Source organism: Miniopterus natalensis, chromosome 2, assembly GCF_054644295.1.
Source record: "Miniopterus natalensis isolate mMinNat1 chromosome 2, mMinNat1.hap1, whole genome shotgun sequence".
Taxonomy (NCBI): Eukaryota; Metazoa; Chordata; class Mammalia; order Chiroptera; family Miniopteridae; genus Miniopterus; species Miniopterus natalensis.
The window spans coordinates 152,485,169-152,500,647 of NC_142082.1; the positions used below are offsets into that span (position 1 = coordinate 152,485,169).

Genomic DNA, 15,479 nt, shown 5'->3' on the forward strand with positions numbered 1-15,479 from the left:
GGTTTTAGTGCCTCACTCAAACATAAATGGATAAGTAAGAATTGCCAGGCACTTGAGGAAAGTCTCCAGCATGCAAAAAGAGAGATAAAAAGAATTTGAAGGGAGTTGAGGCAACAGAGAAATCAGAAAAATGGAGACCTGTAATTCGTGGCCTCAAAGTGATAAAAAGCTCTTGCAGTCACAAAGAAAGAATGAGATGTTTTTAAAAAGCCATGCTTACAGGATAAAAAGGTGTGTTGAAAATAAAAATCATGATAGAAATGGAAAACCAATAGCTGGACATTTAAAAAAAAATCAATAGGCGCCTGGCCAGCGTTGCTCAGTGGTTGCACATCGACCTAGGATCCAGGAGCTCAAGGTTCGATTCCTCATCAGGGCACATGCCCAGGTTGCAGGCTCATCCCCAGTAGGGGGCGTGCAGGAGGCAGCCGATCAACGACTCTCTCATCATTGATGTTTCTGTCTCTCCCTCTCCCTTCCTCTCTCTTAAATCAATAAAGACATATATTTTTAAAAAGGTAGAATTATAAATTACAGGTGAATAAATCTCTTAGAAAGTAGAACTAAAAGACAAAGAGAAGGAAAATAGAAAAACAAATATAAGACAATTACAAAATCAGCCCCGGAGATACAACATCTAAACCATAGGAGTTCCAGAGAGAGAGTACAGGGGGATGAAAATAAAGAGAAAACCAGAATGAGAGAGAAATCAATAAGTAAATAGAGGAAAAAAAGTTATGAGAGACATACTTAAAAAAATTTCTTAGAATTGAGTTTCTGATTGATAGGGCCCACTGAGTTCACCAAGGCACCTTGTCCTGAAATTTCAGAACCTTGGGGATAAAAAGAGGATCATAAATGCTTCCAGGTTGAAAAAAAAAGTCAAATATAAAGGATTCAGAATCATAATTGTATCTGCTACTCAACAGCAACACTGGAAACTGGAAGACAACACAGTAATATCTTCAAAATTCTGAGAGAAAAAATATCCACCTGGAATTATTGAAGTCTTATAGTTCCTGAAGTACTGACACCTACTGAGCTAGAGACAACTGGGTGAGAGTTTAGGGATAATATAGTGATTGAAAATTAAATGAAGTCACCAAGGAAAAAGTAAAACTCATAAATTTCTTTTGTTTGCCCAGAAAACTAGACAAACATAAACACTGGGCAATTTTTAATTCCAGAGTAAACGCACAGGGGCTCAAGAAAAGAAATATAAAAAAATTACAATATATTACATGTAATTTGTCCACTACATGGCTCAGCTGTGCCTGGCACATAGTAAGTATTTAATAAGTGGAAGCTATGTGTAATGTAAGTGGTAGAATCGAGATATGTATAAAGTTGCATAAGAACACTATTAAAAGTAGAACTTAATTCATGCTCTGGTTGGTATGGTTCAGTTGGTCCCATGCATCGAAAGGTTGCCAGTTTGATTCCCGGCCAGGACTTATGCCCAGGTTGCAGGTTCGATCCCCAGCAGGGGGCGTGCAGGAGGCAGCCCATCTATATTTTGCTCTCACATTGATATTTCTCTCTCTCCCTCTCCCTTCATGTCTGTTTAAAAAAAAGCCAATAAAAATATTTTAAAAAAATAAATAAAATAAAAGAACTTAATTCTTTCAGCAGATAGGAAAGGCTTCATAGTATTAGAAAGCCAGGTGACAAGTGGGAAGGACATTCCAGGTGGAGAAAAGTATAAGCCCTCAGAGCTCACCGGTGACTGGCTTGTTTATGGTAAATGATGCCTTTTCGCTTTGACTCCTGGCTCAGGCCCTGGGGCCACTACCGTGTCCCAGATAAATTAAAGGCTGCTTAAATTGGCGGGGGAGGCGGATTGAGCAATACTGAGAAGCTCTGGGAGCATTGGGCATTTAGAGAGAGCAGCCAAGGGAGCCTCCCGGATGCAGCCATAGGTGTCCATGTCCATACCAAGACCGGACCTTCTGGAGAAACAGAGGTCTGAAAGCTCGTCATGTGTTAAGCAAGGAAGGTTGGGAGCCAAGGATTTACATTCTGTCAAGGTGACTTTCAATGATCAAGGCTGCAGACGAACCATTATGAATACTTAGCAACGCAGAGAACATTGTTGCCATGAACTTTTCCTGAGGAATATGCTAGAAAACTAGGCTCACATAATCAAAATGACTAAAATGATCTCGGCATTGATCGTTGCTGGTTCTAACATCACACCAAGAGAGAGTCCGACGCTGTGCGCGTCCTTGGGGAATAGCATGGCACGTCTGTGCAGCCGCGTCGAGGACACGAACCGAAGCCTCAGCATGGTGATGACCAAGAGAGGCGGAGGCTAATTTGAGAGAAAATTTGAGTGCAAACTCAGAAGCACCCAGCCACCTGGCTCCATAGGACAGGGAAAGGAGGGAGTTAAGAATGACAGTGAGGCCCGGCCAGGTGTGGCTCAGCGGTTCAGCACCGACCTGGGATCCAGGGGATCGGGGTTCGATTCCTGGTCGGGGCATATGCCCGGGTTGCGGGCTAGCTGATCAATGACTCTCTCATCATTGATGTTTCTATCTCTCTCTCCCTCTCCTTTCCTCTCTCTGAAATCAATAAAGATATATTTTTTAAAAAAAAGAATGACAGTGAGATTTCTAGTGTGGGTCACCTTGAGGGCGGTAGCGAGCTACCAAAATTTTGCTTTGGTCTTTGATTGATGGTAGAGGAGTGACATGATCAGACCCGCTGGGACAGACTGGCAGTTGGGAGGAATGCAGGGTTTCAGGGAGCCTAAAGGGAGAGAGAATGACTGGGAGGAAAAGGGGGAAGAAAAACTTACAGTTCACAGGGCTGAGGCTTCAAGTAATCAGGAAATATTATTTAGCCATTAACCTCGCAGACAGTGTGCTTGAGTGACAGAGGAATTGTCTGAAGGTAAAAAGTGACAGGGTATCTGTTCTGTTTTCTTAGATTCTGTCTGTCTGTCTGGCACGTGTTGATCACACCTGAAGGTTCACTCCTGTCCTGCACATCAGCTTGTCTGGAACTCACGCACCTGCTCACCTAACTCTCACACGCCAAGCCCACGTTTCCCCTGCCCTAAGCCTCCCGCAGCAGCTAGAGACCACCCCACAGCCCCAAGCCACTGAAATTATTCACACTAGCCCATTCCAAACTGTTGACTCTGTCCTGTCTTGCCTTTTCTGCAGAAACCCCAATTAAGGCTCTGGCCTGTGTCTTCCCCTAGCTCCTGCTTCTGCCTCCTCCGTCCTCTCAGGGTTCGTAATAAAAGTGGCATTGACCTCTTTTTTTTCTCTTAAATTCTCACCCTGGGATATGTTTTTATTGACTTTAGAGGGAGAGGAGGGGAGAGAGAAACACTGATGTGTGAGAGAAACATCCATCAGTTGCCTCCCACACTTGCCCCGACCTGGGATGGAACCCACAACCTAGGTGTGTGCCCTGATGGGAATCGAACCCACAACCTTTGGGTGTTCGGGAAGGTGCTCCAACCAAATGAGCCACACTGGCCGGGGCACACTGACCTCTTCTTCATGTAATGTAGTCACCTCCATAAATTAAAATCCTCAAAACAAAAATTAAAATAAAATTAAAATCCTCAGGGTAAAAACGAAACAGTACTATCTAATTCTGGATAATAAACATTACTTGGGGGAAATTTTTGTGTGCAGAAGACTGCAAAGTGTATTAGATGGCCTTCTAGTCCAATCTCTCCCTAGGAAATCTTAGACTCTGTGGTAAGTGAGAAGATAAGTGAATTAAGAAATGGAATTAAGCAAATATGGTTGCTTTGTTTGTGGTCAGGATGTAGAATTAGACACAGGTGGGAGAAGCATTCCCGGGATAAAATATGTGAAGACACACCCTACAACTCTGAAATGCATGTGAAAGTGCAATATTTTAACACAATCTTTTATTATTGAAGGCTGCAGTCACCCACCCGGTTTTTATGGCAATGCTGGGGCATCCTGCTCGTGCAGGCGGAGTCCTGTCTTTGGAAAGGTGGATTCCCCCATCCTACTGTGAAGGATGGAATGAGGGGTGGGGGCGACGCCCCTGTATTTCAGGAGGTTCAAGCTCGGTTTAACTGGCAGTTCCGCGAAGCGCGCGGCCCTTCTCGAGTGATGGGCATCACCTGCTTAGGGCCGCACATGCGGCCGTCACGAGTGCAATCAGCAAGGTGCGGGCGGACCCGGGCTACCGCGGCTCGGCTCTTGGAGACGCAGCGGCCCCACCTCGCGCCCCGCAATCTGCGCAATCGCGGGGAGAACGCGCCCTCTGGCGATCGAGCTCCCGCCGCCGGCCGACCTGGAGCGAACGCCCCGGGGCCGAGCGGGCTGCGGCCGCGGCGGGCCCGGCAGGCGGCGGTGTGGCACCGCGGCGCTGCGCGCGGGCGCGTGACGGGGCGCGCGTATAAAAGCCCCGCGCGGCTTAAAGGGAGAGCCGGGCGAGCGCGCGGAGGCGGGGGAGCGCTCGGCGCCGCGGACGCCGGCGGGTCCGGGAGCGGAGAGGAGGGAGCCGGCAGGAGACGCGCGGCGGGGTGGCGCCGGCGCACCCACGGAGCTCTCCTGGCTCCCGCCCGCCTTGGAGGGCGAGCCCGGGCTGCGGCGGCCGCGGCGGCCTGCGGAGGTGAAGCGGGGCTGCGGCAGCTGAGCAGGCGGCGGGCCTGGCGGGGCGGGCGGCCCGGGCCGCGGCGAGGTGGACGGGGGGCTCGGCCTCCCCGGGCAGGGCCCTCCTGGCAGGTGGCCGGTGCGTTTCTCTCCGGGTCCGCCCGCCAGCTCCGTGGAGGCGCCTGCAGACGTGGCCCCGGCCGGTGCCTCGGCGTCGGGAGGCGGGGGAAGGGCGGGGGTCGGTGCCCGGGGGCGCTGAGTGCTGGCTGGTGGAGGCGCGTCTGGCGCGGGCCCCTGCGGGGATTTGGGATCAGCGCCGAGGTGCGTGGGGCCCGTTATGCCCTGACTTCGGGGCTGCCCCTAAGGGGGGTGGGACGGACCCCTCCGACGCGCGGGGATGGAGGGCCGGGCTCGCCGAGAGGACCCCGTACACCGGTTGGGGGGTGACTGGTTATGGGTTTAACAAACCGGAAAACCAGCTTCGGGCGCTGGCAGCTCGAGGGAATCTCCCTGCAAAGTGCAGTGGTGACGGACTTGCCCGCAGGCTCCGGAGCGAGCGGAGGGAAGTTGGCATTCTTGTTCAAGGAGCGACTTCTCAGTCAGCGATGGAGAGCTCTAAAATAATTGTGTTCGGGATTTAAAAAAAAAAAAAAAAAGAGTTCACGATTGGGGTTGAGGCTGGTGGTGAGGGATAAAGAAGAGGGTTGAATGGTCCCAGGGGTGAAAGCGTATTTTTTGTGCTGACCGTGGAAGTCATCCCGAGCGCAGGCCGCTGCCCGGGGAGCGCTGGAGCCGCTGCTTCATTAGCAGTTCTTCCCCCGTCTGTGGAAAACGGAGCTTCTGGAAACATTGCCTTGCTGGGGACTTTGCCTCCCGCAAGGTGCTGGCCCTTGGCGCTGATTGCCGGAGGCGCAGTGAGGTGGGCGCCGGTCTCTGAAGCGCCGCCGGGGTTGGGCTCAGTTCTGTGGGAGAGGATTTCCAGGGAGCGGGTCTAGGTTGTTTAGGGAAGTGAAAGCCGGGGTGCGCCCGTCGAGTCCTAATTGACTTCGATATTTTGTTTCCCTTCCCTCCTTCAGGATCCACTGTTTCAATGGTGCAGCTCTCTTCATCGCCCTGTGGCCACCAGGCGCCCTCAGGCCATTCAGAGGCAGGAAGAGGGGGCGCTATGAAGGCAGCCAGGCCCCAGGTGAACCACAGCCATGGGGGAAGCCAGCGGGCCCCGAGCCCCCTGCAGTCCCCTCTCCGATCCGCTGCCGCTCCCTCTCAGGCCTATGAGACCTACATTGAGAATGGACTCATATGCCTTAAACACAAAATTAGAAACATCGAGAAAAAGAAGGTAACTATTCTTCTTCTTCTCCCAGCCCAGGTATTTGCCCCATTTTAAATAAGGGTTAGGGAACTGACATTTTGGCTTTCCATCAGGGCTCATGGATTACTTCTTAAAGTTTTGACTAGCCTTGGGATTTAGCTGGCTGAAAACGAAAACATACAAGCAGGCTAAATATGGGGCATAGTAAACATTTTCTGTTTGATTGGTCAGCGTAACTGAATAAAGATATTCTTCATGGTAAAATTATGCGTGCTAAATCCTGGAAGAGCTAGCTACTTTAAGTCAGATTAATCCCTTCAGTGTAGTATTAATGTTTCCTTTCATAGAGTGCCTGATTTTATTTTTTTTTAGCTCGTTTCCCTTGTGACTTTCTGCAGTAGTTGATATTGCAGCATAGATGCTGCAGTCATTGGAAGCGTTAATGATGGTAGGGCCAGGAAATGCTTTAGCACTGATTTTTGTGTTGCTAGGTGCTCGTTTGAGATTGGTAGGTGAAAAGCACTGTAGAGAGCCTTGTACAGGGATTCAGGAGATGCTGATGTGCAGATCCACTTCATCCCTCATTTCCTGAGTCATGTGGCCTGAGGAACAGTGCTGCGCGTTGGTGTGTGGTGTCATGATTCTCTTTGCTTGTGAGAATAAGGCGAGTCATTAACTCTCCGACCTAGGAACTCTTAAATATTTTTATGCCAAGACCTTGCTTGTAATGGAGGAGTGTGAAAAGATTTTTTAAGGAGTCTGATTGACTCTGTTTCTTTTCCTTTTAAAAATGTTTTTATTTTAAAAAATATACCCAGGGAGGTCATGAAGAAGGGCCAGTTACTAGTAGCTTCTCTGTAGCCCTCGCTCTCATCGGTTGTCCTTTGAACGCATACACGGTGTGATAAGGTGAGTGTGCCTGGGTCAGCACAAATTCCCCGACACTGTGGGAAACTAGTCAGAGCAGGATCTATTCAAAACAGGATCTGTTGATGGAGACTCATTACTGTCTTCTCCCAGGTGGAGGAACGATGTATGTCGGTCTACTTAAACTCTGGCTTAATTATATTACCTCTTGGGATACCTGACAGTTCCAAAGCTTTTGTTTCAGGCTTCTGGGAAAGCATTTTAAAGCTAAAAAGCCAAACGGGAGGAGCCTGAACATTGCTTTCAGAATACATTGTGGGTCCTGTAATTTTTATGGGCACAATAAATGCGATTTATTTGGCACTTGTTTACTGAAGTATAAAATTTAATTTAAAAAATAGCTTCAGTTTGAGGCTACTATAATGCTAGAAAAGAAGTCTTTTACATTTCTGTACTTCCATTAGGAAGCCTCCTATCTGACAAATGCCACATAATTCAACAGGTGACTAGTGGTTTAAGCATGAGCTTCAAGCAGGGTTTCTCAGCCTCAGTACTATTGACTTTTGTGGCTGAATAATTCTTTGTTGTGTGGGGCCATCCTGTGCATTGCAGGATGGTCAGCAACATCGCTGGTCTCTACCCACAAGATTCCAGTGGCACGCTGCACCTTTCTGCCATCCCCCAAGTTGTGATACTCCTGGGGGACAAGATTGCCCTGATTGAGCAGCACTCAGTTAAGGGCATATAATTGACTAGTTAAGCCTGTAGCCTAAATATATACAGAGGCTATTAAAAGGTTTTACTAAGCTTTGTAATTCCAGACTAATGTTCATTGTGTGATCCCCCCCCCCCCCCCCCCCCCCCCCGCCACTGGAACTCAGTTGCTGCCCCCTTTGTAGTAAAATGATACTGTTGCAGATTGATAGCTTACTTCAGGAACTTTGTTTTCATAAGAAACAAAGTCTAGTATTTATTTTATTTGCTTGAGAGTTTTATATTAGACTATAATAGATACAAGTTTCTCTTTTGTAGCTCAAATTGGAAGATTACAAGGATCGCCTGAAAAATGGAGAGCAACTTAATCAAGACCAATTAGTAAGTGACTTTATGATTCTTTGGTCAGACTTGCTGGTTTCCTTTTCTTGATAAAACTGTAGATAGGCTTGATGAGACCAAAAATTTGATAGGCCAAAAAAGAAGAGTGATAGCTGGCTTTTTGTTTTTGAACCTTACTATAAATATTAGACTGTAACTTTAAAAAATATTGTTTAACTTGTCCATGGTATACCTGGTCATTGCAAATTTTATCTAATTTGGTGGCGGAGAGTTTTTGCAGTATGGAAATAAAAAATAAATGTTTCATCCATGTTTGCCATTTTGACTTGATGGCATCTCCTAGCTGGGAAAGGACAAATGATCTTTTTCAATGAAGATTTTTGGTTGTGGATTACAGATGCTGGTATTCAAGGGTTTCTCCCTGGCCACACTGACTCTCTTTCACTGGCTTTGCATTTTGTGATGTAGTAAATTATAATTTTGCTGAGGCACAGATTTGAATTGTGTGAGCTCTGAGAGTGATGTACTCACATGAAGTACAGAATGATGATAAAGTGTGATGAGGAATCTAACCTAGTCTGGAGAGTTGAGGACAGCTTCTTAGAAAAAGAAGTGCTTTAGTTAAGACCTAAAAATTGAGTAGGACTTAGCCAGTTAAAGTGGGGAAAGAGGAAGAGCAGGCTAGGCAGATGCTAATGTGTAAAGGCCCTGAGGAGGAAAATAATATTTTTACAAAGAGCCTTTCTAAGAGACTGGAAAGAAGGCCAGTTTGGATGGAGTAATGAACCTGGATGGGGAAGAACACTATGCAGATCCTTCTATGCCACTTAAAGACTGCTTTCCCTAAAGGCATTGGAAGTGATGTAGATATGTTTTAAGCAGAGAATAGCTAAAGATTTGTAGTTTTAAAGAAATCACTTTCTGCGTGAAGATGTTTTGGAGATGGTAAATATGGATGTAAGGAGACTAGATACGGGCTGGCTGTAGTATAGGTAAGAGACTATGGGAGCTGGCCTCGGTCGTGGCAGAGGGGTTTGAGTAAAGCAGTGGGATTTGAGAGGTGAAATCAACATAGCTTGGTAACTGGATGTGTGAGTAGAGGGAAGAGCCAAGCGTGGTTTCCAAGTTTCTGCCTTGAACAGTTGGGTAGATGGCAAAACCATTTATTGGGCTTGGAAACACTGGGAAAGAAGAAGGTTTTGGAAGGGTGGGATACAGAGCTCAATTGTGGACCATTGGGTTTTTATGGGTTTTTTTTTCGACCATTGGTTTTTAACTTGCCTGTGAAACATGAAAGGGCGATGTCTGATAAGTATTTAGAATACAGGTTTGGACCATAGAGAAGTTTAGTCTACAGAGAAGTTTTACATCCCTCTGAGGACTGTGTACAGCAGGTCTTCAGTGTTGTTTTGTTACAACATTGATGAGAAAAAACATTGATTCTTGGCCCAGGCCACCGTCTGTGGAGTTTGCATGTCCTCCCATGTCTCTGTGGGTTTTCTTCACCAATTTCCCCCACATCCCAAAGATGTGCACTTTAGGTGAACTGTTGTGTCTCCATTGTCCCAGTCAGAGTGGGTGTGGGTGTGGGTGTGGGTGTGGGTGAGCTCTGTGATGGAGAGGCATCCTGTTCCAGGGTTGGTTCCTGCATGGCGCCCTAAGCTGCCAGGGCAGCCTCCAGCACCCGTGACCCTAAACTGGAAGAAGCGTGATGAAAATCCCCTCCCCTCCCCTCCCCTCCCCTCCCCTCCCCTCCCCTCCCCTCCCCTCCCCTCCCCTCCCCTCCCCTCCCCTCCCCTCCCCTCCCCCATTTATTTCAGTGTTTCATATTAGAAGTGTTTGGGGTTTTTATTTAGAAGTTTGATGTTTTTGTGATCAGAAATAAGCTGTAAGAACTTAACACTTGTTTATAGCAATTGGCCTTTGCTAAACTTGGTTTCATTATTTGTCATTTCACTTAAAGTCAGTTTCCAAGAACCTGTTGATAATCTTAAGGATTTACCCTACTATGGTGTTACCTGTGCATTCTTGGTTCTGTAGTTGGAAGACCCCTCTTTTTATTATGAAATATATGTTCCAAACAAAATGTTGCATGTGAATTATAATGCATAGTGAGGCAAGCATCAGAATCTACCACTCGCCCGGCTTGTGTGGCTCAGTGGTTGAGTGTCGACCCATGAACCAGGAGGTCAGGGTTCAAATACTGGTCAGGGCACAAGCTCCAGTTTCAGGCTCGATCCCCAGTAGGGGGCGTGCAGGAGGCAGCCGATCAGTGACTCATCACTGATGTTTCTCTCTCTCTCTCCCTCTCCCTTCCTCTCTCTGAAATCAATAAAAACATATTTTAAAAAAAACCCCAAACCTGCCACTCAACTCAAATAGTACATAACCAACACCGTTGAAGTTTCTGCCCAGGACTTTCTCCTGTAACCTGACCCTGAACTTTTTCTCCCCTCCTCCTCTGCTTTTATTTTAGAAGCACATGTGTGTTGCCCTTAAATCTGTTCAAATTCCTTTTTTTTGGTACCTTATAATAAATGCTATCATTATATATTTTGCAGTTTGTCTTTTCACTTGTGTTTAAGGTTTTTATATTGATGCAAGTAACTATATATCATTTGCTTTACTCAGTAGTAGTCTGTGACTATATGAATGTTTGAGTTGCTTGCTATTATGTTTTGGTATTCTACTTCGATCAATATTTTTATTATTTATTCATTTATTTATTTAAATCCTCACCCAAAGGTATTTTTTTCCATTGTTTTTCAGAGAGAATGGGAAAGAGAGCATGTGAGAGCGATGGGTGGGGTGGGAGAGAAACACTGATGTGAGAAAGACGGATGGATTGGCTGCCTCCCAGGGAGCCCCGATCGGGGCTGGGGATCGAGCCTGCAGCAGAGGAACATGCCCTTGGCCAGAATCGAACCCGGGACCCTTCAGTCTGTGGGCTGACACTCTAACCACTGACCCAGACCGGCCAGGGCTGGTCAATCTTACATGTGTTATTGAGACACAGGTGCAGGATTTTTTCAGGGCACATCCTTATAGTGAACCTCATAGTTAAAAATGTCAAACTGTCTTCCAAAATTATTGTACCAGTTTAGTCTAATACTGTTAGTACTTAGGAGTTCCTGTTGCTCTATATCTTTGTAAAGACTTAGTATTTTCAGACTTTTAGAAAATTAACCCATTGTGACTATAGAATTCAATGGGTTGTTGTAAATTTGTAGAGTTATGCAACTGTCAGGATAATCCAGTTTTAGAACATTTTTATAACCCCACCATCCCTTTTGCGCCCTTATTTGCTTTCTATCTCTATAAATTTTATCTTTTCTGGGTATTTCTTTCCCATCTGGCTTTCTTGACTTGGCATTATGTTTTCGAGGTTCATCCATGTTAGAGTATGTATCAGTAATTCATTTCTCTTGATTGCTGAGGATTATTTCTTTGTGTGGTTTATCCATTTACCAGTTGCTAGATATTTGGATTTTTTTATTTTGGGCTATGATGAATAATGCTGCTATATAAGTTTGCATACATGTCTTTTTTTTTTTTTTTTTAATATATCTCTATTGATTTCAGAGAGAGGAAGGGAGAGGGAAAGAGAGAGAGAGAAACATCAATGATGAGAGTCATTGATCGGCTGCCTCTTGCACGCTTCCAACTGGGAATCGAGCCCGCAACCCAGGCATGTGCCCTGACCGGGAATCGAACCTCGATCCCCTGGATCCTAGGTCGATGCTCAACCGCTGAGCCACGCCCGGCCGGGACATCTGTGAAATCTTAAAAAAACAACAAAAAAAGTCCCTTTAAATTTACAATATTTCTTTTACAATCTTGCTTAATTTTGTTTGTTATAGGTAATTGTTTGCAAATCTCTTCTACCATAGTATAAATTTCTTGAAGCTGCTTATTAACTGTGTTACCCGCATTTTGTTACTTGTGTAATATATTTGAGTAGTAAATGAATATTGACAGAAGTCCTATTGGCTCAGTGCTCTTAAAACCCATAGGTTTCTCTGACCTTAGCTTTATAGATGGGGACTCAGCCCTGTTATTATCATTATTGTTATGATGATAACATAAAATTTGAATTTTTAAATTTAAGTTTATATAACATCTAAATACTCTTTCTACTTTTTTGATTAAATGTTGTAAATGGCTAGTTCATAATGTCTTAAATCTCTCATGTTTTTAGGGAACGCTTATTTTGACATTTATGCTTAGACATTCACAGAATTGGTGTGCTCTTCTCGTGTTTGGCAGGAAGCAGTGGAGAAGTATGAAGAAGTGTTACATAACTTAGAATTCGCCAAGGAGCTTCAGAAAACCTTTTCAGGACTGAGCCAAGATGTGAGTATGTTTTCCATGCTTTTCCTAAATCCGGTTCCACCACTGACCTTGAAGAAAATGTCAGTATCTAATGATGGTATCTGGTTACCATCCAATCCCTGTTGACATTTTCCTGTGGCTGGGGGTTGAGGAGAGCTACTCCAGAACTAGTGTTTTCAGATTTCCCGAGCATCGAGAAAACATAAATGACATCTGAATATGAGGCATTGTGAATAAAGTATTAGTTACCTCACACTGAGAAAGGAATAAAAGCTGTTTTTATGGATACATTTATTAAAGATATTTTAGGATATAGGCCTGTATATTTATATACTATATAGGCTTCTAAGTTTAGCATTATTTAGTGTATTAGGAAACATAGACTCTTCTTGAGACTGTGGCAGTTATTACCAGGAAAACTTATGATTCATGTTAGAGTTAGTCTGGTCTCACTTGTTAGGTTCTCTGTGTTGGCAATTCAGACTTTTATCTCTGACAAATTGAATCGGTAATTAATGTCATGTCTTAAGCATTCATTGATGAAGGATTCTTCACTGTTTTAGAAACTTAGTTAGAAAGATCATTTTCTAACTATTAAAATTTTTTTGTAAATTTCTGGGTTGGGCAGGATGCCTCATAAGACAGTCCCGCCCTGGCCAGTTTGGCTCCGTGGTTAGAGCGTCGGCCCGAGGACTGAAGGGCCCCAGGTTCGATTCCGGCCAAGGGCCCGTACCTTGGTTGCAGGCTCCATCCCTGCACGGGTCGGGGCGTGCGTGGGAGGCAGCCAATCTATGTGTCTTTCCACATCAGTGTTTCTCTCTCTCTCTCTCTTATATTCTCTCTGAAAAGCAGCATGCCTTTTTACATGGTACTCGATTGATTCAGCAAATGTATGAAGTCCCGGCATGTGCTGGGCACCAGTGATAATGTTGGTGAACATCATGGAGTTGAAGCCCAAGGGGAGGGGTGCAGAGAAATAAAAAGATAACCATTTAATGTAATAGATACTCTGATGGGGAAGTCCAGGGTGGCAGGAGCCCATAAGAACACCTAATCCCACCTAACGAGAGAGCCGAGGTGATCGTGACCCAGTCCTGAAGGTGCCCGCAGCATCGGCGCCTTTCCCTTTGCCATCAGGAGACTGTGTCGAGAGGGTCCCACTCCTTGGGTAGCTGGACTTGCCATCTCTATACGTTTTCCTCCTCTCAAGCAGGAACTGAGAATCCTGTAGCAGTTTTGGTTCAGTGTCATTGCTGTAAGTCCGTATTGAAGTCTTGGAAAAGGTTTTCTGAGGCTTTGCCATCCTGAAGAAAATACCTTCCCCACATTACCCCCAACCAGCCTGTTCCTCATTCTCAAAGTTTTATCTCTTGTCCCTGATAGTAGCACGAGTCAAATTTATTAAGTTGCTTTCATACCCTCTAGAAAGGAATTAATAATTCCACAAGGAATCTTTTTCCTGAGGTTCCCCCTCAGTCTTCGTTAGGGTTCATGAACATACGTAACTCTCTTGTAGAGTTTTAAATACTGACGTTGTATCAAAGCAGTGTAACCCACCCACAGGAAAAATCGTTGATTTTTTTTGTTTTGGTCTCCTAGTCTTTATACCTTGGGAAATATTCAATATGAAGGAAACATTATCATCAGGAAAACAACTATGGGAAGAAAAGAACTTTCAGGTTTCTTAGTGGAAATAGATAGTACTTTTTATTGGCTTTTTGAAAGAATGGGAAGCCACTTTTGGGACCCACGGGTCGTGTCAGACTTTAAGGTGTTACAGTTCTGAGCTTTAGAGTAGACACTAATTTTCCATATGTGTTTTGCCCGCTAAATATTGGAAGATACAGCTCCACTCGGATTGACACACAATTATGAAAATATCTCTTAACTTTACTTTTAAAACAAACCTGTTTGCTGTGGCTGTTTTTTGGCGTTACATTTGTAAGACATTTCTCTTTGGTTTTTAGTTCCTTGTGCTTTAGCCAGTCGTCTTTGGTTGGTTGAAAACTGACCATTATAGTTTAAATATTCCCTCTTCTGGGATACAAGATTAAAAAACCCCCAAAACAGAGTGAAGCATTTTTCTTAAAATATTTGCTCTAAAAAGGCTTGAAATACATAAATATGGAAAAGTAAAACCTTGGGATTAACATGGACATCAATGGTAGGTGCTTTGCTTCTCACCGTGGCGATATTAGAGGTACTAGATACGGCCTGGAGTTGGGAGTCAGGTATTTGGACTCTCTGGGCTCTGGCCACCTGAGACAAACCAGCTTATTACTTAGTGATTTCTTTAGTTGAAGAAGGAAGCAGGGTGAAATGAATGTATCAGTTTTACAGTCAGTGTTACACACAGAAGTGGGCAGGCTTAGGTTTACAGTTGTAATACAAATATTACATTGTAATGATACAATAATTACTAAATAATAACACAAGGATAAACTGTGTGTTCTGGGTGCTCACAGCTGCAAACCTACTTTTTCCCACCCTGTATATGAGATTTATCTTCTCAGCTCTTTGGGATTAGACTTACTTAGGTGACAGTTGCTCCTACGCAGTGGTGGAGAGTTGTCAGCTTTAATGAGCATTTGTTTTAACAGCTACTTAAAGCTCAGAAGAAGGCCCAGAGAAGGGAGCACATGCTGAAACTTGAGGCGGAGAAGAAAAAGCTTTGCACCATCCTCCAAGTTCAGTACGTATTACAGAACTTGACACAGGAGCATGTGCAGAGGGACCTGAAGGAGGGCTTGAATGGTGCAGTGTATTTGCCTTTAAAAGAACTCGACTACCTCATTAAATTTTCCAAACTGACCTGCCCAGAAAGAAATGAAAGTCTGAGGTAAGCTGATGAAAATATTGTTCTGAAATAGAACACACAACACTTTAGTCTAGCTTATGTAAATGTAAATGTGTATAGATAATAATTAAGAAAACACTAATTGGATTCAACTTGGGAAATGTGGGCCTGCCTGGACTCTGACAGGGTTGACAGAGTATCTAGGAGCAAAGTGACTTTGGATGACCTTGGTATCATACTTCCTTATTGTAACACTGATTAAAAAAATAATGTCTGATCATCATGTTTTAATCTTATGCCAGGATTAACCATAATACTAATTATATATATTCTTAAAATTTGTTTTTGTGATTATCTTAGGCTGTGGTATTACCTCAGAGTCTTGGCCTTTTTTTACTGCTGTACTTAAGTGGAGGAAAGTAAAATTTAACTTGGCCAGTATATTGAAATTTTAAAGGGAGAATTATTTGATGTTCTTGTGTATGAATAAATACTGAGAAACAAAGCTGATAATTTAAAATAC

General features: G+C 44.5%; 1 protein-coding gene across 2 annotated transcripts in view; it reads left to right on the forward strand.

Moving 5' to 3' along the window:
- The first annotated feature begins 5,667 nt into the window (after positions 1-5,667).
- Positions 5,668-15,479, forward strand: part of CAPRIN2 (caprin family member 2) — a 35,464-nt gene continuing 25,652 nt past the window's right edge. For both annotated transcript variants that reach the window (XM_087814738.1, XM_087814739.1), the window contains exons 1-4: positions 5,668-5,931; positions 7,804-7,866; positions 12,094-12,180; positions 14,760-14,998. In XM_087814738.1, coding sequence (XP_087670864.1) covers positions 5,683-5,931; positions 7,804-7,866; positions 12,094-12,180; positions 14,760-14,998 — 638 coding nt within the window. In that variant the 5' untranslated portion in view covers positions 5,668-5,682. The remainder of the gene's footprint in view (positions 5,932-7,803; positions 7,867-12,093; positions 12,181-14,759; positions 14,999-15,479) is intronic.